Source organism: Urtica dioica, chromosome 10, assembly GCF_054948205.1.
Source record: "Urtica dioica subsp. dioica isolate 48M chromosome 10, U.dioica_male_clone48M_v1_H2, whole genome shotgun sequence".
NCBI lineage: Eukaryota > Viridiplantae > Streptophyta > Magnoliopsida > Rosales > Urticaceae > Urtica > Urtica dioica.
In genome coordinates, this window is record NC_142765.1 from 18572345 (window position 1) to 18597478 (window position 25134).

General features: G+C 39.5%; 3 protein-coding genes and 1 pseudogene across 5 annotated transcripts; 2 read left to right on the forward strand and 2 right to left on the reverse strand.

The window, feature by feature from the left end:
• Nucleotides 1-3308: 3308 nt before the first annotated feature.
• On the reverse strand, nucleotides 3309-5511 carry LOC149383717 (pentatricopeptide repeat-containing protein At4g02820, mitochondrial-like). The gene is made up of 2 exons (XM_089629580.1): nucleotides 5010-5511; nucleotides 3309-4707 (listed from the first exon to the last, which is right to left on the reverse strand). Exons 1-2 carry the CDS (start codon nucleotides 5298-5300, stop codon nucleotides 3472-3474), a joined length of 1527 nt encoding a protein of 508 aa, XP_089485706.1. The 5' UTR covers nucleotides 5301-5511; the 3' UTR covers nucleotides 3309-3471.
• Nucleotides 5512-5786: 275 nt separating this feature from the next.
• On the reverse strand, nucleotides 5787-8498 carry LOC149383718 (pentatricopeptide repeat-containing protein At4g02820, mitochondrial pseudogene; annotated as a pseudogene). The gene is made up of 4 exons (XR_016301577.1): nucleotides 8226-8498; nucleotides 6645-7964; nucleotides 6506-6540; nucleotides 5787-5986 (listed from the first exon to the last, which is right to left on the reverse strand). The product of XR_016301577.1 is annotated as a pentatricopeptide repeat-containing protein At4g02820, mitochondrial pseudogene (transcript).
• Nucleotides 8499-11312: 2814 nt separating this feature from the next.
• ELF5 (proline-rich family protein) lies at nucleotides 11313-16086 on the forward strand. 2 transcript variants are annotated; one of them, XM_089629219.1, is made up of 9 exons: nucleotides 11313-11597; nucleotides 12057-12150; nucleotides 13046-13131; nucleotides 13437-13486; nucleotides 13597-13663; nucleotides 13767-13848; nucleotides 13961-14331; nucleotides 14961-15437; nucleotides 15620-16086. In XM_089629219.1, exons 1-9 carry the CDS (start codon nucleotides 11517-11519, stop codon nucleotides 15842-15844), a joined length of 1533 nt encoding a protein of 510 aa, XP_089485345.1. In that variant the 5' UTR covers nucleotides 11313-11516; the 3' UTR covers nucleotides 15845-16086. The 2 variants fall into 2 exon arrangements, with proteins under 2 accessions (XP_089485345.1, XP_089485346.1); XM_089629220.1 differs by lacking the exons at nucleotides 11313-11597; nucleotides 12057-12150 and adding an exon at nucleotides 12430-12690.
• A 2940-nt stretch (nucleotides 16087-19026) lies between these two features.
• On the forward strand, nucleotides 19027-22914 carry LOC149383720 (HIPL1 protein-like). Its single transcript, XM_089629008.1, has 7 exons — nucleotides 19027-19635; nucleotides 19770-19927; nucleotides 20025-20822; nucleotides 20942-21158; nucleotides 21245-21423; nucleotides 21520-21761; nucleotides 22309-22914. Exons 1-7 carry the CDS (start codon nucleotides 19542-19544, stop codon nucleotides 22715-22717), a joined length of 2097 nt encoding a protein of 698 aa, XP_089485134.1. The 5' UTR covers nucleotides 19027-19541; the 3' UTR covers nucleotides 22718-22914.
• Nucleotides 22915-25134: the final 2220 nt, after the last annotated feature.

The following is a 25134-nucleotide window of genomic DNA, read 5'->3' on the forward strand; positions in this document are numbered from 1 at the left end:
CTTCCCTTATGTAATGAAATTGTTAAGGTGTAATGTTATCAAAACAAAGTTATACATACTCATCAAGTTAAATGTCATCATCCATGCTAACAGAAGTCAAGTCGAGAGAAAGCATTTTACAACTTTCTTTAAGTCCGTCAAGTTTCCTGACGGATATGCCTCAAACTTGGCAAAAAAAAATGTTACCCCAGGCATCAGGTGCATAGATCCTGAGACGAGAGTCATTGGACGAGCAGGAGCGGGATGAGCAAGAATTGATCATGCTATCTTTGCCGAAGCAAAGAAACGCCTACAGAGTGTGAAGACAAAATGCCGAATTCACTCTAGGGAAAATGTGGCAAAGATCGAGAGTACGCATTGAACAACCCTCCTTTGAATGCCGATGCGCAATGCTTGGGTAAAGGTGTTGGATCTTTTTTAGACTGCAGAGTACAAGGTTTGTTTCCTAACTTATATGTTTGAAACGCTTTTTAATTTTTATTTTATATATATATATATATATATATATATGTGTGTGTGTGTGTGTGTGTGTTTATGCAGGCAAAGAGTGCTCGAAACTCTGCGAATCGAGCAAAGAAGAAAAGTGTTAGCCTACAAGGGACGGTGACTTTCAATGCCCTTCGTCATAAGAACGTAAATTGTTTTGCTTTACTTTGAAATCATTTTCAATATTTGATTTGTTTCTTTGTAAATTTTCAGAAAGACAAGCACGTCACTCCAGACACCTTGCTTGGAAACTATTGGAAGGTCTACACCAAGAAGGGTGCGTGAACCTCGGCGGAGAGCAAGAGAACATATGTAAGTTTTCAAATAACTAAAATTTATGTAAGAAATTTAAATTTAAATTTAAATCTTTAACATGTACATGGTAGGATGAAAGCGCTCATCGACGAGCAAAAGCGGAAGGCCACTGACCAAGGTTTACCAGAAGACTTGTAGGCGTGGGAGAAGTATGCCGTGCATGAGGTTCTCGGGACCAGGTCTGATCATCTTGAAGGGATTGGCTCGCTAGTCCCGAGAGGATTGGCTATCAATGCGCAGCAAATCGACGATACTGAGGCTTCTTCTTCTCCTTCACAAGGACCGCCAGGAGTATTGATCTCGATGTTTATTTTCTTAGGAGAGCTCCTCGAAAACCTTCAAGCTGTAAGCATTTCTGGTATACGGATTCCAGTCTTGCCTCCCGACATAACGCAGATGGTATCACAGTTCTCAGCATCGACTCAGCCAGGGACTAGCATTGCCTCACAACAGACACCTACACAAGCGAGAATGCATTCACCGCATACATCTTCCCAAATGATTCCTGAGCCACCATCAGCGACACAGCCAACTAAGACAACTCCTGAACCACCATCATAATATTGTACGACATATGTATGACATTTATATTAGTTATTATGACAACTTTTATGATATTATATTTATTTTAATTATATGTATTTTTAAATAATTTTAATTAATTCAAAAATAATATATTAAAATTAATTTAAAATAAAAACAGGGGCTTAGACGCGAGTTTTTGCGTCTAAAATAATTCCCGCCTTGTAGTGGGAACATGTTTAGACGCGATAAGTCGTGTCTGTAAAGATCGATGAATTTCGACAGACGCGACTTCTCGCGTCTAAATATTTCCTGCCATAGAGCGGAAATTATGTTTAGCGGTGAATTTACAGACATATAGCAGTGAATTCTAGCCCAAGTGAACAACACTCTATTTTAAGGCAATCCAAGAGCCTTCCTTCTCATGCTGGCCTTCACTCTCACCGTTGTATCACTCTCCCCCATGTTCTTAGTCAAAGTCCACTATCAACACTCTTCCGAAGATGAGAAGAGAAGCCTCAACGTGTTCTCTGTCATGGCCGTCGCCGCCTTCGTCTTCCTCGCGGCTCTGGCACTCCTCAGGAATGCCTCGGCACTGACTGTCAGGGCCATCACGCTCTCTTTCTGCTCCTCCTACTTCTCGTTGCCCTGCCTCTAGCGGTGGTTTTTCTGACAAGGAGATTTTGTTGACAAGAGTGCTCTTCTTTTGCCACCGGAAAAGTCGTCGGATGCAATGACAGTACGAGGTAAAGAGTGACGAACGAGATATGGACATCATGCAGGTATGGGACAAAGCCTCTCCATTAGCCTTTGCCTAAACTTGGGCTTGTGGATGGAAATGAATTTATTTTCTGACAAAATCAATAATTTCGGTTCTTAATGGAGCGGAATGTTATGATCCAGAAAATGGACAAAATTCCGGTCAAAATCGGAACATAAATCTATTTCTAGTAATACTAATAAATAAATAAAAAATAGAGCAATATGGCGGAGCGGAAATTTCGGTCGACCACAGCTCAAAAAATCAGAATGTTCTAGTTTAAAATGGAACCGGATAAAATTCCGGTTTCACTTTTTTATCGATTCGCAATTCCATGTCCCAAGGCTGCACAACTTTTTTTAAGAAAGCCTTCAAAGAAGCCATTAAAATGAATTTTGGCAATGATCAGCCAATGTTTCTTTGTTTATGGGAATGTCCACGAGAGTTTTCTGATGCTGATTTCCATTTTATGCTGGGAATTTCAAAATTTTGCCAGTATTTGACAGAAATTTCGTTACATAAAAAATGCTTCCAAATTTTGGTGATTACCAAAACTAAACGAAGTGACTTCAGAGCTATCCGTGATTATCAAAACTACACTCTGAAAGAGATAACCTCTCTCCTCTCTCTATGGATCGTGTGGAACTTTCTAGGCCGGTTTGGGGCCGGGTATCTTTCGGACATCCTGATGTGGTCCCGGGGCTGGCCGAGGCATTGGGTGCGACAAGCCTCGGACACGTCGTCGTCGCGTTAGGGTTCTCGGGCAACCTCTACGTCGGCTTGGCCTTGGTCGGGGTTTGTTACGGGTCGCAGTGGTCTCTAATGCCCACGATCACCTCGGAGATATTTGGGGTCAGACACATGGGAACCATTTTCAACACCATCGCCTTGGCGGGCCCTGTCAGCTCTTACATGTTCTCCGTGAGGGTGATCGGTTATATCTACGACCACAAAGCCGTCGGAAACACGTGCTTTGGGAAGCATTGCTCCATGTTGTCGTTCTTCGTCATGGCTGGTGTGGGTTGCCCCGGGTGTGTCTGGTCGCTTTGTTCTTTTGGACTAGAAGGTTTTATCGGGTAGTTTTGATTAGAAGATTGAAAAGGGGTTCTTCGAGAAGACTCTCGGAGGATAGTTTTTTTTTTTTTGTCTTCTTGCTGAGACAAGTCTTGAAGATTTTTTTATTCGTTCTAACACTGACAATAAAGAAGAGAATTTGTAAAGAGCATGGTTCAGTTGGAAGTAAGAAACTTTTTTTTTCTTTTTCTTTTAACTCTTTGAAGAAAAAATACAGTAAGTGCATATTTTGACTCTCGAGTACATGAAAAAAATCTCCGGCAAAATCTCAGTCCAAACTTTTGGTTTTGGGTCTGAGAAAAGTGCTTGACACTTCACAGTTTACGCGTTTTCTGAGCGGTCTTGATCAACTCGCGAGTCTCTTTATCCATCCGAACACGATCCTCCTTCATCCTCTCTTCAACCAATAGCGGCCATTTACCGGCTTTCGCGTAAGTCCTCAGGACCGAATTGTAAATCTCGGTTGTCACGTAAAAAGCGACTCGAAGAACCTCCAACATCTTCTCAGCCCCTTCGACATTCCCTCCTTCCTCGACCAAACTCAACAGCCCGCTCACCAGCTTCTCCTCGGGCTGCCATTTCGCCACGCTCTTCACGGCGGCCTCGAAATACAGCAACGCCTTTTCGGCGTCCCTCTGCTTCGTAAAGCCCCAAGTGAGGAGCTCCAAGGTGGTGTAAGAGCGCTTGATCCGGCTCTTAGTCATCCGCTCGAAGAACTCTACGGCCATTCCCATTTTGCCCCCGTTGATGTAAGCCGCGAGAAGGATGTTCGATACCCGGGAGTCTTTAGACCCGGACTCAGTTTCCCACTCGGCGTAGATCTCCTCGGCTTCTTTCAACTCCCCGAGCTTCAGAAGAGAAGACATCATGCACTTGTACTCGTCGTCGCTCCTCTTCGGAAACATCACTTTCATTTTATTCCACACCCCTCGAACGCCTTCCTTGTCTCCGATGTTCGTGCGGAGACTCAGGAGCGACGAGTACGTGCCTCGGTTTCGCCTCGACGCCAATTTCTCGACCTCTACCAGAGCATCCATGGCCTTTTTCCCGAGCCCGTTCTTCGTGTACAAGTTGGCCATAGCGCTGTGGGTCAACCAGTCGGGGTCCCGTTTCGACTCCTTCAGCTCGGAGAAGACTCGCTCGGCGGTCTCGACGTCGTTTTGCCTCACGCAGTAAGTCAGCCACATGTTGTAAGTGACGACGTTCGGCGAAGTGGTTTTCTTCATTTCGTCGATGAGTTTGGGTACTTTCTCTAGCTGCCCGTTCGCCATGTAGAGAGAGAGCATGTGGTTGTAAGGGAGAGGGTTCTTTACCAGACCTGATTCCAACATCTCTGCCATGAGAGCCTCGGCTTTTTCTTGAAGGTTGTTCTGGACGTAGCTGTGAAGAAGAGCGGAGTGGGTGGAGTGGTCTAGCATTGGAGCCGGGATGGCCTTGAAGAATCTTTCCGCTTTTTCTATGCCGTAAATTTTTGCGACCAAGTCCAAGTGAAGAGCGTAATCGCCGGAGTGCAATTTGGAGTCTCTCTGTTTCGTCCTCCATTCGCATATCTGGTTTTTCAGAGCCAAAAACCAAAGGCAATATATGAGAGAGCTCTATATACAATCATAGAAATACAACTTGTTTGTTGGAAATGTCTCATCTTTGAGCTCCCTTGGAAATAGTGAATAAAAAAATAGCCAACTAATTGAAATTTCTTCAGTTTTTAACGAAAATCGAAAGATCACTGAATAAAACTAAAAGTACGTAAATTTCACCTTATTTTATATGAATATAGATATCTAATCAAACAAGATAAACGAGCTGCTAGATCGGCCCCTAAACCCTAAACCCTAAGGAAGAGAGAGCAAACCTCGAGAGCGTGTTGGTATCGCTTAAGCTTGCGGAGCTCACGAACGGCTAGATTGAGCTCGAAGGGCACGATCGGACGGCCCTCGAATTTCCATTTCCTCAGAACGAAATCAGCGCTGAGTTTCGTATTGACCAGTGTCAGCAATCTGCTCCCAAGATTCTCTCTCGTAGAAACGCCATCTTTTAAACTCGCCGGAGAAATATCCGCCGGAGCGGAGTTCGCCGCAGTAACGGCGAAGAATCGGCGGTTAGAGGCGGAGGCGTACGAACGGACGACTCGTCGTAACAACATTCTTCTCTCGAATTCCCTCTTCGTTGGTAAAAACGGGACGTTCGACTTATATACATATCATTTATATCTTTTACTTAAACATCCCCTGATTTCCGTTAAAAATAGCAGAAACATCCCATGTAACTTTACTTTTATTGCAGAAGACCCCTCAACTAAAAGACATTGAGAAATGCTTGTATGTTTCATGTTCATCATATAGGCAAGTCTATATTTTACCTCAATTCTAAACTAATCACTCACTAATTACTTTATTGATAAGGAAAAAAAAATTATGGGATTAATATTTTAGAATTTTTATATTAATATATTAATTGTTTTATTTCCAAGAGCTTGTGCATATTTAACATAACTTCATCTGTATGCTTAGTATTATCAAAGGAGCGACACCAACAGTAGATATTTATGTTAATAAAAAATAAAAATAAAAAATTCAGAGGACATTAATGATTATAAAGATTATTAAATCTCAATCAATAATTAAGCCGGCTAACCTGAGAAAGAATTGGTTTAGATTTACATTGTCAGTGTTCATCAGTGATATGATTATACAACTAATAAAAATTTTGGTTTTCGTAGTATAAAAAGAACAACAAAACCCCGAGTCAGATCGGACACTGGGCTAGGATAGATCAAAGGTACGCTCGTGGGTGTACAAGCTTTCAGGCGAAAGAGCACGATACTAAAATCTGACAATATACATACAAAAATCTGATTAAAAAAAGGCAAACTATATGCTTATTAACATAAAAATATTACAAATAATTATGTTCTTGTAAACTAAAATTCAAACTTTATAAACGATCCTATTAACATAAATATAACAAGAGTTATTAGGAACAGTAGTAAATATTATAAAACCAGAGGCTACACGGTCCTTATAAAAACAAACTTGATTAACAATGTACACAAAAAAAAAAACTTACTAAACATAATACAAACTACGCTTATTCACAGAAATATCTAAATAACAGAGTCATCCGTATTAACTAAAAACAAACTGTTACTAACGTTAACAGTAATATAACAAGTTTCATTAACAACAGTAATATAGAATTTTATTAACCAAAAGACAATCCATCATGATAATTCGAAGTATTAACAAACTTTCTTATGCATGTTAATTAGCCCCGTAAACCAAAAACAACACATAAAAAACGCATTGATTTCTTTGATTCAACCAAAAAAAAAAAAAATCGGTTACTTACGTCATTCTGACAAGAATCGTGGCCTGAATAGTTGTCTGCAAAGATTGCCAAAAGCCCAGGCGGATCAGTATATTTATTTGCGATAATGACGCAAATTCTTTTGGTATCAAATTGGCCAAAGTGAGAAACGCTCAAATACCTTTTTAGTGCATATTTACATCGACGAGAGGAAGATTCTCACAATAATAGTCTCGAATCACGGTCTGAGAAAAATTTTCGACACATCACAAACACACAAATGGCGAGTGGCCGTGATCAACTCACGAGTCTCTTCGTCCATCTCAACGCCGTCGGTCCTCATCCTCTCTTTAATCAAAATCGGCATTTTCCCGGCTTTTTCGTAAGTCCTCAGCACCGAATTGTAAATCCCGGTATTCGAATAACCAGCACGTCGAAGAGCCTCCAACGTTCTCTCGGCCCATTCGATGTTCCCTTCTTCCTCGACCAGGCTCAAAACTTCGCCGGCCAACGTCTCGGAGGGTTTCCATTTCGCAACGCTCTTCAAAGCGGCCTCGAAATAACGAAACGCTTTCTCGGCTTCCCTCTCCTTCGAGTAGACCCGAGCGAGGAGCTCCAAGGTGGTGTAAGATTCCTCGATCCCATTCCGAGACATCCGCTCGTGAAACTCTTTCGCTTTTCCCATTTCGCCCCTGTTGACGTAAGCAGCGAGGAGTGCGTTCGGGATCCGAGGGTCTTTGTTCTTCGAAACCGACTCCCATTCCGTGTAGAGTTCCTCGGCTTTCTCCAACTCCCCGAACTTCAGAAGAGAGGATATCGTGCATGTGTACTCTGCGTCGCTCATCCTCGGAAACAAAGTCTTCATTCTCTCCCACACTCTCCGAACGCCGACCCCGTCCCCGAGCCTCATTCGGAGACTCAAGAGCGACGAGTACGTTGCTCTGTCTCTCTCTGACGCCATTCCCTCGACCTTTTCCAAGGCTTCCATGGCCTTTTTGTCGAGCCCGTGTTTCACGTACAAGTTCGCCAGAGTGCTGTAAGTCAACCAGTCGGGGCTCAGCCTCGCCTCCTTCAGCTCGGAAAACACTTTCTCAGCGGCTTCGACGTCGTTTTTTCGAGCGCAACACGTCAGCCATACGTTGTAAGTCACGATATCCGGCGGAGCGGTTCTCTTCATCTCCCGAATAAGTTCGGGAACTTTTTCTGGCTCCCCTTTCGCCGCGTAGAAAGAGAGCATGTGGTTGTACGGGCTCGGGTTCTTCACGAGACCGGATTCCAACATCTTCGCCACGAGAGACTCGGCTCTGCCGCGGAAATTGAGCCGGATATAGCTCTGGATAAGGGTGGAATAGGCATTGTGGTCCAGCATCGGAGCCGGGATGTTTCTGAAGAACTTCTCCGCGGTCGATATGCCGCGAGCTTTCACGAGCAATTCCAAGTGAGTGGCGTAATCTTTGGCTCGCAATTTGATGTCTTTCTGTTTCGCCATCCATTCGTATATCTGGTTTTCAGTGACAGAGCTCAGAAAAATCCGGAACCAGGCTCAAATAATCATAAAAAGCTATATAGAAGTGATGGTTAAAACCTCGAATCAAAAGACCAATGACATATCTCCATGGAATCCTAAAGCCCTAATTGAACTTGCTTCAACATTAAAGAGACTGTAAGCAACTAGAAAACACATATTTGCTTAGACTATTCATCTCCGACAACAAAAGCATAAACGAAATTCCGAGCTTCTCAAACGAAGAAGAGAGCTGACCTCAAGAGCGTGTTTGAATCGCTTACGCTTGCGAAGGTCACGAACGGCTAGATTGAGGTCGGAGGTTTCGATCTTACGGCCCTCCTCTTTCCATTTCCTGAGCGCCTCTTCGGCGCTGAACTTCGGGTAGAAGAGACTCAGCAACGTGCTCCTCAGAGTATCTCTCACAGAAAAGCCGTCCTTTTTGGTCGTCGGTGGTGAGTTAGTGGCGGCGGCGACATCGGAAAATCGGCGGTTGGCGGCGGCGGAGGTACGGACGACGCGGGGCAACATTTTGTACCGAAATTTCTTTTTTGTGTTGAAGTATAGGAATAGTATGTTTACTTAAACGCTCCTCAATTCTGATATAAGAATTTCACGATTAGACCACATACCTTTATTAGTTAGATACTATTTTCTAACAATTTTTTTTTCCTCTAGTATTTGCATACGGTAAGTTTGGTGAATGACCAGTGACGGATCCAGAGATTTGACTCAGTGGGGGCGCAAAGATGATTAATTTTTGTTTAAAAGAATTGTGTGAGAATTACCAATCACCATTTTTTTAAGAAAAAATGATTACAACTAGTCAATTTTTTAACTTCTTGTACGATTTTAGCCAAAGTTTCATTTTATTAAGAAAATAGCACATCATACCGAAGTAAATTAAATTAATTAAACCAGTTAAATTTAATATACTTCAACCTAGTGGACTATTTTTTAATAAAATTAAACTTTGATTATCTATTAAAAAAGAGTTAGTTATTGAGCTACTGCTCTAATTACCCATTTTTCAAACTAAGAAAGACAATACAATTCAAATGAAAATTAATAAGATTTTCATATTTATTGTGTAAAATTATAACTGAACATATTTAAGTGTAAAATAAATAAATTTATACGAATTATTTTTAAAATTTTAAAAAATCAATTAATTTTGTATTGAATTTATTTGTTAAAATAGATTCAAATTTCAAGCCGTAAAATATTTCATATATAAATAATATTTTAAAATAAATTTAAAATGGCGACATGGAGCATTAGTTTCTTATATTCAGTAACATTGTCATGTACCACTATATTTTTTTTCGTTTTTTTCTAAAGTATATTTAATGCATAAAGTGAAAAAAAAAAAATAGTTTAATATATTCATTTTTAGAAACTATGAGGATTACAGGATGTATTAATTTTTGTTTTTATTATTTACATATATTTGTATATTTCACGCTTGCATTGGTTAAAAGTTTAATTGAATTAAAAAAAAAACGTATAAAAAAGGTCAATAACATTCTAAAAGGAAAATGGGGGCAGCTGGGGATCGAACAGTGCGCGCGAGGATGGAAACCACCCGCGATAACCATCTAACCATGACGTACTCTCTTTGTCAAGTGAAAATTCTAAAAATATATATTGATCAAGTTATACTTAATTAATCATAATTAATTTTTAAAAATTATATAATAATTATTTACCCGATTTTTTGAGTGGGGGCCCGTGCCCCCACTGGCCCCCACCTAGATCCGTCCCTGTGAATGACTAATGTACACAATAAACAAAACATTTGACTAATTTGTTAAGATCAAGTTTGAAATTGACTAAATAATTACGATGTTTTTTTTTATATAAAATACTGACCAACGATATATTTTTTTAAAAAACTATTAATAGAATTTAAACCAACTAGTTCAACCGAGTAGTGCCACCATAAAATCATCAATACCTGGAATATGCCAAAATATCTCTCTATCTCCATAACGGAATAAAAATCCTATGAATTTGAGGACGGAATAAATTTTCCATAAATTTGAGAATGACATCGAACCTTATCATCCAAGAAAACACCATATTGTAGATGACTTTCACCTCCAAAAAGAGGCTACATACTCAAGTCCGTAAAAAAATATGTTTTTGAACTTGATGTTGGTTGAGAACCCAATCTCTTCATTTCTAACATCTGGCAATTAAGGTTTAAGTTGGGAAACAAGCAAAAAGTTGAAACCAACTTATTGGAAACGAAACCAAACATAGCAGGTAAAATACAAGTTTCTAGTGGAACAATCACGAGATTGAATAAAACAGAAGAAAGAGGAGCATCGAGTCGCTCTTATTCGTATTTATTTAAGCTTGAATTATTAGGTTTATATATAGTTCGCGAGTCGGACTTGAAAAGGTAGACTGGAATACTACTTGATAATACCTAATTGATTAATCACATTCTCGTTTTCATAATGAGAATGCTACACGTTTTCGATTTGTAAGAAGTTTTGACAAAAAAATTATCAAATGTTAAGTAACAAATAATCACTAAAATGTAAGTGGACTATGAGAGAATATTAAAATTATACTCAGGGCCCAATGAATTTTGTTGGTATGAGTCCAGACCCATAAATTGATCTTGAAGCCTGATCCGCTGCAATTTGATTGAGAATGACTACTGTTTATCATCTAGCTGGCTCACTCGATGACCACCGGGCCATAACTTTTTACGATGAGCTAAGCTTTTTTTGGCCCAACTCGTCATGAGAGGATACTACGAGCTAAGCCATGTTTTGCTTAGCCCGTTGCAAAGAGTACGGTGAGCAACGATATTTTTGGCTTAGCCCGCCTTGAAGAGCCTTGCAAGCTAAAATTTTAGACAAAAATATGCTTGAGAGTTGAGACTATATTATGTACTTATTATATAGAGAGTTGATACATCAGCGATCAACGAACAAGTAAAGTATAAGAGTTGTAAGATTTAATATCATAGAGGACTCACATGCTCTCATGCTCTCTCACATCAACGGTTTGCTGACCGCTGATGTTTATCATTTTCGTAATGTTTATCATATTTGTATTATATGTTTATATTTTGCTTTGTTTCACAAATCTTTCGTCTATCATCACCGCACTGATAAGTCTGTAAATAAATAAATAAAAAAAAAAAAAAAACTCATTTCTTTGACAAAGACCAAGGTTTTTAAGTAGCGGTAATAAAAATACACGTAGACATAGAATAAGAATGAATGAGATATTATCTGAATTGTTTATAAAAATGAGGTAACTTAGGCAATTTCATCAACTTTGGCTCGCCAGAGGAGAAACATGTAATTTCAACTCGCGCTTTCTTATGTTTATGAATACGGAGATGGAATAGCTATTGGCTTGGCGTTGGATTGGTGCGAGAAATCTATTGCGAAGCTCGTAGTGAATAAAAAAGGTTCAACAAAAAAATTTAAAAAAAAAAACTGTTATCATCATCTTCTTCTTCGCAATCTAGGGCTTTTGAAATTTCTTGGTCGTCAGAGAGTTTCTTGAGTAAGAGAAGCGACAATGAAGACAACGAAGGGAGGGAAGGCGATGAATCCCACAGACGCCTATCGGAAAGAGCTTCGGAAGAAGGAATTGAAGAGGGTAATTCGTTCTTCCTACGAATTTTTAGTTTTTAGTACAAGAATTAATACATCGCGTTCAATTTTAATGGCTTTGTCCTCTTTTCAGAGGATGATACTTTGAATTTCATGTTAATTTCCGTTTCTAGGTTTTCGTGATTGAGTTCGGTTTTAGAGCGGAAATGTTTTAGCGTTAGTGCTTTAGTTCTTACTTATTTAACTGATTTTCTTAGCTATAGCAAACCAGATTTTGGAAAATTTTAAATTTTGGTTACAGAGTTTAGTTGCTGATTGTCAGCGTTTCCAAATCGATTTGAAATAGTAATTTGTGCAGAGTAATCTTCGAGTTTTGGGCTGCTTCTGTTACTTACGTTATTTTACATGAAGAGTAAAACTTTTCCTTTTTTTTTTTTTTTGGAAGCTTGAAAGGGAATATGTGATCTACGTGCCTTCTCTGAATTGTTTTATCTGTGTTTAACAGAATAAGAAAGAGAGAAAGAAGGTTAGAGAGGTGGGGATTTTGAAGAAGGACCCTGATACGCTAAAGGATCAGATTGACAAGCTGAATGTTATGAGTAAGTAATTATTTGAAGGATCTTATTCGCGACTATAGATGTGTTTTTTTTTCTTCTTATATCAACCAACAAGTTAGTTAGAGCCACTATTACTAAGCGGGGTTGTGAAGAATTTCAATAAGCCAATTACATAGTCCAGAGAACCGGAATCTCTGTCTAAGAAAGAATTAGTGTTTCCCGTGCACCTTATTCATTCGTTTCTTGGCCATAAACCCTACTACAACAGGGTTAGATATAGAACATGTAAATAAAATGCAGATTGTACTTCTACTTCTCTATTTTTAAGTTAATTCCGAACAGGGTTTCTCCTTGATGCATCTATATAGGATCTCTTACTCAATTGTCCTCCCATATTGTTGTTTTGTTTTTGTATGGAGAACCAAAAAAATATCAGTTTGTTGGAGGTCGAAATACGGATGTTCTGTGTTTTAGATCATGATGTGTTGTTATCTAGAAAGCAGGTTGAAGGAGACTTGCTTTACATGTTACTCGAAAACAGAAGATTTTGGTAGCTCACTAAAGTTTGCATCCTATTATTATGTGAGCAATCGATCCCGACCTGTTTCTAAAATGGATGTAGTGGAGTGATATTCTCTAACCTCAAGCCATTTAATGTTAGTCCGTATATATTGCTGGTTATTATGAACACATTTTTTTTTTAATAATTTTCTCTAAATTTATTGAAATAGCATCTTACATCTAGAATGATCAACAATCCTTTTTCTTTAAGTTAGCTGGGATTCCACTGTATCCAGTTAAACTAGGAAAAAGAATTAACATATTGTGGTTTTTTTCTTCTTTTGTGTTTGGCTTTTTATGTACTTTGCTTTGTTAGGCTTATAATTCTTAATATGTCGCTGAAAGTAAATTTTCTGATGCATGTTTGTTGGTAAAGAGGCTGATGGTGCTCTTGACAAAGCAAGAAAGCACAAGAAAAGACAGTTGGAAGACACACTGAACCTTGTTCTGAAGAAGAGGAAGGTAATTCTCAGATGAACTTGTAATTTCACTCTTAATTTTTTATGCAGTTTGTACCGGTGACAAGAGAATGGCAGAATTAATGACACCATAATCTGAAGAACTAGATTTTCTTCAGATTGTTAGTGGGGTGGCTTGAGCTTGATGTTGTTCATAGAGACTGTTTATATTTCCCGATTAACTGTTAATAGTCTTATTTATCAAGTGTAATTTAAGAATATGTTTTATATCTAGATTTATAGAAGTTTTCTGTGACCGACTATCATGTTGTGACTAATTATCATCTTGTTCACTCTTTTTATGGATAGGAATATGAAGAAAAAATGAAGGAGAAGGGTGAGGCGCCTGTTATGTTCAGGTGAATTTTCAGTTTCTTAATCCGTTTAGTTCAAGTGTTGAACATCTTTAATATACTTTTTTCTTGTTCGAGTCTCAAACATAATAGCTTGTTTATTTTTTCCTGCTCAGTCATCTGGGACCTCCGCGAAGACGGACAGCAGAAGAGGAAGAACGGGGGAAACATCCTATGCCCGAAGTAAGATTATAACGGTTGTTTCAAAGCTATTTTGGATCAATTTGTTGTTGTTGTTGTAACTGTTTGAAACTAATACGTTCTTCCATTTCTTATATTTGTGCAGGATTCCGTATACTACCACCCGACCCTGAATCCCACCGGGGCTCCTCCACCTGGAAAACCGCCGATGTATAAGTCAACGATAGGTTAGTCTCTTTATTTACCTCGACCCACTTAAGTGTCTTGTTGATGGCTCGCTGCTCTTATTCTCACGGTTTTTTATTTTTATTTTTTAATTTTGTTTGATGTGAAATGTAGGGCCGGGAATTCCCTCATCCAATGCCTCAACGAGTGACGGTGCATCGTCATCGTTTACTGAGTTAGAGGATGGTGCTTTTCCGCTCCCACCGCCTCCTCCGCCGCTTCCAGATACTGGCGGCGGCGACGGCTCTGTTCTACCGGCGTCCTTGCCTTTACCTCCACCGCCTCCATTGCCGACCAATCGCGCCACAACGAGCTCCACCATGTCATTGCCTCCTCCGCCGCCTCTACCCCCTCCGCCTCCGCCTCCGGGGCTCCCGCCGAAAGACCAAGTTGCAAGCCACCCTCCGTTGCCTCCTCCTCCGCCTGTTAGTGGCGAAAGGGATAGAGATTCCTCGTCCGATGAACCATCGAAGGAGGCTATGCACGTAAGTTTTCTTTTCCCACAACTGTTGATCATACCTAAGAGGTTGGTGTAGTAGTAAGGGTGATTCTTGGGACCTTATTAGTCCCCTGTTCGACCTTGGACGCAACAATTTGAGTCACTGGGGTTAGTCTCCCGATCGATAATGCCAGTGCCTCGTGGATTTAGTCGGGTTTAACCGGGACACTATATATATATATATATATATATATATATATATATATATATATATATATATAACGTATACGTATATGCGGGGATAACCAACTTGCTCATGGACCAATTGAAAAATTCCAAAAACAGCTTTTTGTAAAAAGAAAATTTCAAAAATACCATTTTTGAAGTATATGTTGATAAGTTCAAAACTCATAAACCAATTGAAATTTTCTAAAAATAACGTTTCTTAGAGAAAATTCCGTAAATATCATCAAATTAAGGGAATCTGATGATACTCACGGAAGTTTCTTTAAGAAGTGTTATTTTTAGGAAAATATTATTCTCTTACAATTTTTCATATGTTGACAATTTTTCTTCACGTGCAAATAACGTGTTCAATTCTCTAGTGTGTGTGTGTGTGTGTGTGTATATATATATATATGCAGAGATGGAAAATGACATGTCTACCCTTTGTAGGTCAATATGCTTCCTCCACCGCCTCCCCCGCCCGGGTTGCCTCCCAAGCCGGCGGGAAATCATTACGAAGGTATCGCGTCTTTACCCGAAAATAATAACCTTCCGTCGGCCAACGACCACCAGAGAATCCTGCCGCCGCCGCCTCCGCCGCCGAGGCAACATGCGCCGGTGCCTGGACCGAACACGATCACGAATTCACAGGCCGATGTATTACCCCCGGGAATATCACGTTTTCCTCCGCCCCCGCCCGGGCCCCCGCCGGGAATGATGGTCCCGATGCTCCCCAGGCCACCGTACGGCCCTCCTCAAATGATGATGATGAGGCCGCCACTCCCGCCCGGTCCTCCTCCTTCTTTGCACGTAGATTTCTCTGTGAGCGTGCCTTTTGTTCCTCCGAAGCCGTCTTATGTCAAATCCGCGGCACCGACTGTCATCAAGAGGCCGCTCGCTCAGCACACGCCAGAGCTTACGTCCATGGTGAGTTTGCTTCCTTTGCATGCCCTTTGATTTCGCATTTCGGTGGTTCCAATGGAAACCCCATGTGAAGGTTTAATCGGGTGTACTTAAAATATGCAATTGTCGCTATTTGTGTTTTCTTTTTAATAGACCTTTTTTTTTTTGTGACTCAACCCGCAACTTGTCTGGATTCTTGGATTTAGGTTCCAGCGTCTGTTCGGGTGAGAAGAGAGATGGCCGCCCCGAAATCGAAACCCAGACCGTTGCTCTCCACCACTGCCGTGGTGGCAGCCCCGAAGCCACCGTCACTTCCTTTGAAGGCAGAAGCTACGACTAACCCGTCATCGGCGCCGAAGCCGCCGAGCATTGACGACTCTTATACCGCTTTTCTTGAGGACATGAAAGCCCTTGGCGCTCTCGAGAGTTGAGGGCATTGATTACTTTGGACCTGGAGATACTCAGTGGTTTGTACCCTGGTTTTTTTCCTTCGGTATTCAGTTCGAAAACGTAATCCATACAAGAAATCCATTAATTAAATTTTCCATACTTTATGAACTCTTCAAAATAAGAGTGTGTAAGTTGGGCTAATGCTCTTGAGCTTCACTAGATATATTTTAGCCAAACTGGATATTGCACTTAGATATGAAGAATTTCTAGGGTTTTTTTTTCATCTCTATGTTTTTTTTCTTCTATCTTCTGACTTAATCTTTGTGTTTGGTACAAAAAGTGAACAAGTCAGCAACTGTGTGAAGAATTCGTCTTAACCCAATAACAAGCTGCCGATTATTTGAAAACGTTTATATATAATCTTTTAGAGGTAGAGTAATAATACATTTCTGATAAATAATTTTAAAATTTGTTAGTTTATGATGTGCCATTTCTTAAAAACCCAACCTAAATCGTTTACTGAATCTGATATATATATATATATATATATATATATATATATATATATATATAAGGCAAGATTGAGATCCCCTGATCCATATAGAGAGCTCTTTGTTCACTTTTATACAAAACTTCAAAATTATGCAAAATTTGTAAATTTCAGTTGTAAGTTGTGGGGTGACAAACGTATGAACCGCATAAACATTATTGCCATCTCCTAAATATATATTCTGATACATTTTTTTTTGGTTTGCTGAGAAAATCCTGAAAGTAAAAAAAACAACAAACTTACTTTTGCCCTAGATCGTATAACTTGTACGTGTTAAATATATTGGTGGCACTTCTCTGACTCGCATACAAGTACAACATTATCTAGAGCAAAAAAAATAAAAAATATTTTATTTTACTCTACCTCTAGAATATTGTTGTTCAAAGTTCAAGCATATTAGTTTTAGGGTAATTTTATTCTATGCTCTTTTTCTTTCTTTGAATTTTCATAATCAACTTAGTTCAGACAATTCTTTGGTGGTATGTCTTTTTTTCGAACGGTTTTATATTTATCTTCCCATTGTTATCGTCAATTGTAAGACTTTTTCTCAAACGCTTTTCCTTTTGGTATTACACGCCATCCACGACCCCTTGTGATGGGTTGGAAAAGTGAACAAGTGTAGATTAAAAAAAATACAGCAAATCACAGGCAGATTTGGTCAATGATAAAAGCATGCAAGGTGTCAAAATGCTGATATGCTCAATAAACAAGGAACAAGATCTTGAAAGTTTTTTAGGAGGAGATTTATATGATTTTTGGTACACGTTCACGTACGCTGTCTATAAAAGAATAAGTCTATCGACAGATGAGAAATTTTTGGGCATTTGGACAGATTTCCCATGCAAGAAAACTTGGATGATATAAAAGCCTTGCATTGTTGGGAAAATAAAGGAGAGAAGTTTTTAGAGTGCACTATAGGAAGCCTAGAGTAAATAAATTTAGAGTGTACATATACATTTTAGTCGTTCATTATTTCTAATGTCTCTCACTTTGTTTCTTCTGAGAAACTAGAAATTTCACTACCTAATGCGTGGACAATAATGTCCATGTCTACTGTCTTTTTTTCATTCATTATAGTTGACAAACACAATTAGGGATAAGTTCTTAGCTATTCTTCAATATTCAAATGCAGTGTTATCAAGGCTATTTTATTTTCTCACTTACCCACCTATAGAAATCACATAATTCTACCTAGCTTTTGACATTTTTGATAGAGCTTAATTATCTACAATGCTCTTTTGTTTGTGTATTGAGAAATAAAAAAAAAAAATCTCTTAATATATTTTTTTTATCACACGGTCAAAAATGTTCCGTGCTGTATTTCTGTGTCATGCTTATCATTGTCTTAAGAGTTTTGTGAACTTTCTATTTCGAGCTAGAGTACTATTGAGATAAGCTTCACAATAAAACAAGAAGAAGAAAGCCTAATTTTTTTTGTGGTCCCAATCTATAAACGCACTCTTTCCACTACAGCAAGCTTTTCGTTCTTCTTTTGAGTAAAGAACAAAGGAAAAACGATTTTTGTAATCATGTGGTCTCATTTTATTATCTGCATCGGACAATTGAACACGCCGGTCAACGGAAAATAAGGTAAAGTAAATATCTCTATTAGTTAGGTGGTGACCCACTTCCCTGATTTTTTTTTTTTTTTTTTTTTTGTTCTCATCTCAATTGACATAAAGAACGTAAACATTAGTAATAAATTTTGAGTGGAATAGATTCACTAAAAGTATACTTGTTGTTTATGGTAAAACAATTATAGGTGAAGAAATTACCTGACATATTTATTTGGTAGATAGTTTTTGTAATATTTATATTTGATTTTTTTTATATTTTATTGTTTACCGTTTAGTTTTAAATCAGTGGATTTTTTTTTTTAGAAATCGATATTCTTAAGAGCATAAAATTTCGATATGTCAAAAATTTACTCATTATAAGTTGACACTAGGATGAAACTTTACATTCACACGTGATTTGATATAGCAATTAAAAACTTATATAGGCCGGTTATGCGCTAGAATAGGTGATAACAACATGATTTTTTTTTGTCGCAATTTTATTTATAATATGATATAATAAGAAGTAATTGTTAGACGTGGAAACACGTCGACCCCGAGAAGCTTAGTGTGTTAATTTTGTGCCCTAGTGAGTCAATTATAGGATGGTCACAAAATTGCAATTTGCATCTACTCTCCTTTAGGATATATAATAATGTAAGTAGACCTTTACTAAATTATTGTTTTCTATTATATTGTCATAATAATGCCGGAGAAAAACATTATCATACATTAATGATGAGCATGTGAAGTAAGATATATAACCCTTTTTATAGGTTATTCATCCAAGATGGCCTCAATCACAAGACAAAATTTCGTCATTCATTACCGTTGAACACTTTCCTCAAAGAAAATAAAAAAATAAAAATATTTTTGAAAATATAGTGAACTATAATATATTAATTTGATGTATAAGAGGATGTGTTTTTTGACTTTTAATTTATGGTTTAGTTTGAAGTTGAACATTCTGAAATCTACATTAAATGGTAACACGAGACATTTTAGACCAACCAAGGTCTAAACACTTGAATTTTCTCAAGAAACCAAATAAAGCAAGTGCCTTTTTTTTTCCTCTTTCTCTCAACCACCTCAGCTGTTTTTGAGATAAATAATTCGTCCAAAAGTCAACTGCGTCTGATATGCAAATCGATTACCATACAAGTCTTCAAAGCTCAAGTTGACGTTGATATGAATAATCCGAGCCTCTCTGACTCTCGAATTATGGCCTGTTGTTGTGAAAGGGAAGAAGAGCTATAGTGTGAGAGTGAGAGAATTAAAAGCGGAACATTTTTCTTTGGATAAAGTCAACGTAGACTTTTCAAAGCGGGACTTGATTACATACGTGATGAGGACAAAGGAGATTTGGAAAGTGATCTCCTTCTGGAAGAGAAATTAGAACTTTTAATATTTATATACATATATATAGAGACAGAAAATGAAAAGAGGGATGGGCAAGTAGTGGAGACATATTCTAATATTTTTTTTTAGTAGTTTGGAGTTGAATTGAACCCACCAAAGGTTTATTTTTTCCCTCTTCCTATATTTATTTATATTTCTTCACATTGCAGATTAAGACGACAAAGGATGTTCTAGTTCTCTCTCTCTCTCTGTCTCTCTCTCTCTATTGGCGATATGGGGAGATTTTTTCTCAGTACTGTTCTTCTATTTCACTCGCTACTATTGCTCTTTGGTGTTGGAAATTCGCTTCCTCTGTGCATAAACTCAAGTGGGTTTGTCTTCTATTACCTCCTTTTTCTATTCATATTAAGTCATTGTTTTGAATTTGTATGCTTTGTTAAGTTGCTATTTTGATTTTGATTTTGCTTTTTTTTTTTTTTTTGTGTGGGGTCAAAAATTTAGGAACACCCGCTACTTTGGAAAAGCCATTGAGTTTCTGTCCGTACAACGAGACATCATGTTGCAACTCGAAAGACGATCAACAATTAGAGAAGCAATACAAGGCCATGGACATTTCTGATCCCGGCTGTGCTTCTTTCGTCAAATCAGTGCTATGCTCGGTAAGACTCGCTGGCTTTTCAATTGACAAATTACAAGTTTGAGCATTGTGTTGAACAACTCAGAAACAATTCTCCCTTTTCGTTTCGATTTTCGTAGAAGTGCGACCCGTTCTCGGGCGAGCTGTTCGTAGTCAAGTCCGTGACCAAACCCGTCCCGATTCTGTGCAACTCCACGGCCTCGCCGGACTCTCCTCAGTCCTCCGACCAAGCCGCGAGCAACTTCTGCTCCGACTTATGGGACACCTGTCAGAACGTCTCGGTCCTGAACTCCCCGTTCTCGCCCCCGCTGGTCCAGTCGGGAATCCCGCTGAAATCCAACTCCACGAAACTCACCGACGTTTGGCAGTCGAAGAGCGACTTCTGCGACGCATTCGGCGGAGTCTCCTCGGCCGAATCCGTGTGCTTCGGCGGCGAACCCGTGGCCCTTAACGACACGGAGACCCAAACCTCGCCAAGCGGGATTTGCCTCGAGAAGATCGGGAACGAGTCGTACCTCAACATGGTGGCTCACCCGGACGGGTCGAACCGAGCGTTCTTCTCGAGCCAGGAGGGCAAGATCTGGCTCGCCACGGTGCCCGAGGTGGGGTCCGGCGAGACGCTCGGGTTCGACAAGTCGAGCCCGTTCGTGGACCTCACGGACGAGGTCCACTTCGACACTCAGTTCGGGATGATGGGCATGGCGTTCCACCCGGGCTTCGCGAAGAACGGACGGTTCTTCGCGTCTTTCAACTGCGACAAGGTCAAGTGGCCGGGCTGCGCCGGAAGGTGCGCTTGCAATTCCGACGCCAATTGCGATCCTTCGAAGCTGAGCCCGGATAACGGCGCTCAGCCGTGCCAGTTTCAGACAGTCATCGCGGAGTACACCACGAACGGCACCGAGGCCGACCCTTCCAAGGTACTAATAGCTTGTTAGAACCGAAAGGATGAATTGACGAATAAACTCTATGAAATAGCCCTACTATTCAAATATTCAAAATACACTTGAATAACAATTTGTGTGACTTGTTTATCAAGGCGACAAGTGCTAAACCGGTGGAAGTGAGAAGGATTTTCACAATGGGTCTTCCGTTCACGTCTCATCACGGAGGTCAAATTCTCTTCGGGCCGACCGACGGATATTTGTACGCCATGATGGGAGACGGCGGCGGCACGGGCGACCCTTACAACTTCTCGCAGAACAAAAATTCGTTGCTCGGAAAGATCATTAGACTCGACGTCGATAACGTACCGAGTAAGTTCAAAGTATGTGTATGGTATTCAATTTCTCGTTTCTGTATGAATCACAACTGACAAGAAGTTATCTTTTTTTTTTCCCAGGCTCGGGGGATATCGATAAGCTTGGTCTCTGGGGTAACTATTCGATCCCCAAGGACAACCCGTTCAAGGAAGACTCGAAGTTGCTTCCGGAGATCTGGGCTCTGGGGCTAAGAAACCCCTGGCGTTGCAGTTTCGACGCGGAAAGGCCTTCGTACTTCATATGCGCCGATACCGGAGAGGTCAATAGAACTTGAAATATAACTCACAAGCTTACCTATTGTTGCTTTGTTCCAATGTGCATAGACAGCTAAATGGAATTCGGGTTTTGTCCGCAGGACTTGTATGAGGAGGTTGATCTGATCACAAAAGGTGGGAACTACGGGTGGCGTATGTTGGAGGGTCTGTACCCGTTTGTGCCTTCCCAATCACTCGGCGGAAACACGTCTTTAAATCTCATCGACACGATTTACCCGGTCCTGGGCTACAACCACTCCGAAGTCAACAATTTGACCAACTCTGCGTCGATAATCGGGGGCTATGTCTATCGCTCCCAGGCCGATCCGTGTATGTACGGAAGGTAAATTGCTCTTTCTTGTGTCGACTATGCGCACAGACTCGCCAGTCATACGCCTACACATCTCCATCTCGTCTCTTTAATATTAGAGAACCTAATCCGACCGGTAAAAAAATATTAGTAACCATGGGACAAACCAAAATGGACACGTATATATAATGGTCAAATGTCAATGTGAGAGAGCTACGTCCACTTTGTTTCACTATGCTCAAAAAGTGAGGAAAAGTTCGATTTCACCTCGCAAATAAAAAATAATTTGTCCCCTACAAGTTGGTCTAGAGATCGATTCTCGGGACCTTATTAGTCCCTGGTTTGATCCCCCACTTAAGGCCACTGGGTAGTCTTTCGGTCGATAATGTTGGGCTTAACCCGGAAGTATCCCCATGAGAAAATATCCACGCACAAATAAAATTAGCACCGAATCTCTACATAAGGTCTTCTTCGTCACATTGGCGAAAAAATACCATTTCGTATATTTTCCCTCTCTCTACGTATCAAGATTGAGAATCCTGTTTTTTTCTTTTTTCTTTTTCGGGGTGTCTTTGTTTAGGTACTTGTATGCAGATTTGTACGGCGGAGCGATATGGGCGGGCGTGGAAACCCCGTTGAGCAGCGGGAAGTACAGAGCCGACAAAATCGCGTTCAGCTGCGCGGCCGACTCTCCCATCAAATGTGGGACCGTCCCGGGAAGCAAGCTTCCGGTCTTGAACTACGTCTTCTCGTTTGGCGAGGACAATAGAAAAGACGTTTTTATCCTCGCCAGCACCGGCGTCTATAGAGTGGTCCGTCCCGGCCGCTGCAACTACTCTTGCTCCAAGGAGAGCGCCACCGCCGGCCCCGGTGCCGGGCCCGGGCCCACTTCCTCGCCGGGCTCAAACCACGCGGTCCGACCGAGGAACACTTCTTGGGTCGCGGCTATGCTCGTCGTTTTGCTCTTGTCGCTCTTTGTTTTGTCTTAGTGACAATGAGATTGTTGTAACATAGAAGCTCTTCCTTTTCTTTTTTTTCTTGTAATTTTTTTTTTTTTTTTTTTTTTTTTTGCTGTCCCTTGTGTTATTGTATTATGGTTTGATCATTTGAATGCCACGAGATTGTTGTATTGTTGTTGTGCGATAGAAATAATTGGAATAGAGTTGTGAAAGCTTGAACCTTTTGATATCTCAGGTCCCTTGAACTGTTGAATTTCATCAACTCTTAATAATGAACTACTATTCTGTTCAAACTTTAAAGTCACGATTGGGAAACGACAAAGGCAAACGGCTTGCTTCCTGTTGTTTCTCACGCGCTTGTGCTGCGCGTGTATAGTACTTTAGCCACGTGCGCTCTTTCCTTGTTGGATTCATGTGTGATATTTTCTCCAGCTTTTGCCTTGGGCTCGCTGTGTTTCGGTTGAAGGTTGCTCTTGACTATCCAGTTGGGCTTTAGGAATATTCTGTTCCACAAATGTGAAAATTGATGTGATAGTGGGAAATTAATAATTAATGTTAATTCGATTTCTCACAAGACACGCGTCGGAGTGCGAGTTTGCGACGTGTCTCAATTTTGTGTTGTCGGAGTCACGTTTCCTCGAGTCTTGAAAGGATGGTGAATGCTTGATATACTCTTGAGAGTCTTTCGGATTAGTGAATATGTTCTTCTCGTTTTCTTTGTTGTTCTCGTCGAATTCCTCGTCTTCTATTTGTTCTCTTCTCTTGGTCTTGGTTCCTTCTTCTCTTCTCTTCTCTCCGTCTTCGTCTTTGTCTTTTTCTTGATATTTTTCAGTCTTTTGAATGCTTTGAGAGCTTTTGTAGTTCTTTTTTTTCTCTTTAATTAGATGTCCTTTCCTCGTTTCTACCCTCTTCGTCATCGTGATTTGATCCTCTTGAGCGACGTCTCTTCATTTTCTTAGCCGAAAGAAAATATACAAAGAGTGATATACAATGAAATGTACCTCTTATTAAGTGAAGAACATGATAATTGGATTATTCAAGTTCTTTGACACTTTTTTATAGTGGATGTAATTTGACATTATTTTAACCTTTGTTTGTGAAAAGAAATATGAGGGAGAGAGGATATTTATTCGTCAATTCTAAAGATAAAGGAAGTAAATCATTCCTCTTTGTGTTTTGAGGTGTGAGAGTTTATCTTGATTATAAGAGTTTAAGTGTTTTTCCTTTAATTATAGAGAGAAAGAAAGAAGATTGTTCTTTTTTTTGTGTGTGTTTTTCTAGAATCAAAGTGGAGTAATAACATTATTTTGCGGGTGTTGAGGGAATTTTGGAGAGAGAAAGAGAGAGAGGAAGAGAAAGAGAAGTTGTAGTATTTTGCTTCTCTAAGGATTGTGTGTTTTTCTTCTAACTAAGACATGTGTGGTATTTATAGGGAGACTTGGACCTTAAGTTGCCAAAAAGTGGTTTCACACTATTCGGGACGTTTGGGGCTCAGAGCCGTTTGAGGCTCAAACTTCAGAACCGTTTTATGGCTCGGCCTCCAAAGCCGTTTGGAGTTCCGCCTTTAGAACCATTTTATGGCTCAGTATTCAGAGCTGTTTGGAGCTTAACCTTCAAAGCCGTTTGGGGGTCAACCTTCAGGGTTGTTTGAGTCGTTTTCCTTGAGTCTTTTACTTGTCATTTTTTTTTCCTGAGGGAGGGCTTTATAAGTAGCCAATGATACAAGATCGGATATATCAAAAATGGGGGTTGGACAAATATAAGTATCTATTTCTAGAACCACACAAACACACCCCATAAATAATTAAATGTGGGCATTGCGCCCGCCGGGATTCGATCCCGCGGCCTTCCCTTGGGAGGAGAGTGGTGTTACCACTTGGCCCAAGCAAGCTTGGGTTCTTTTACTTGTCATTTGTTGGTTAAGAGTGTCGTTTTTCACTTGTGAAAAGTGACAACATAACAATTAATATTTAAAGTTTTTTTTAAAAACAAAATTATATACTTTTTGAGCTTTACTTAACTTTATTTATATTGTTTGTAATATCTTTTTATTTAAAAGATAATCATTTTCACCACTAAATGACTATTTATAGTTTTTTTAAAAAAAATATTTTTAAAGCTATTTGAAACCGTCACTATTTTAGAAGTAGATAAAAAAAAATTATTTTTTTCCTTTTAAGAAATCATGGCCCCATTTGGCATAACTTTGTTTTAAAAAAAAGTGTTTTTAGATTCAGTTTTTTCCAAAAACTTTTTTTTAAAAAAACTGACAGGTATTTGATAAAGTGTTTATAAAACAGTTGCAGCTGGTAATAAAAGCTGATTTTGTGTTTGACAAAATAAATATATTATAGTAAAAAGACTAAAATAGACATATTTTTAAAAATTAAATAATAATTATTAATATGATGATTTATATGCATATATATGAATTATAATAATAAATT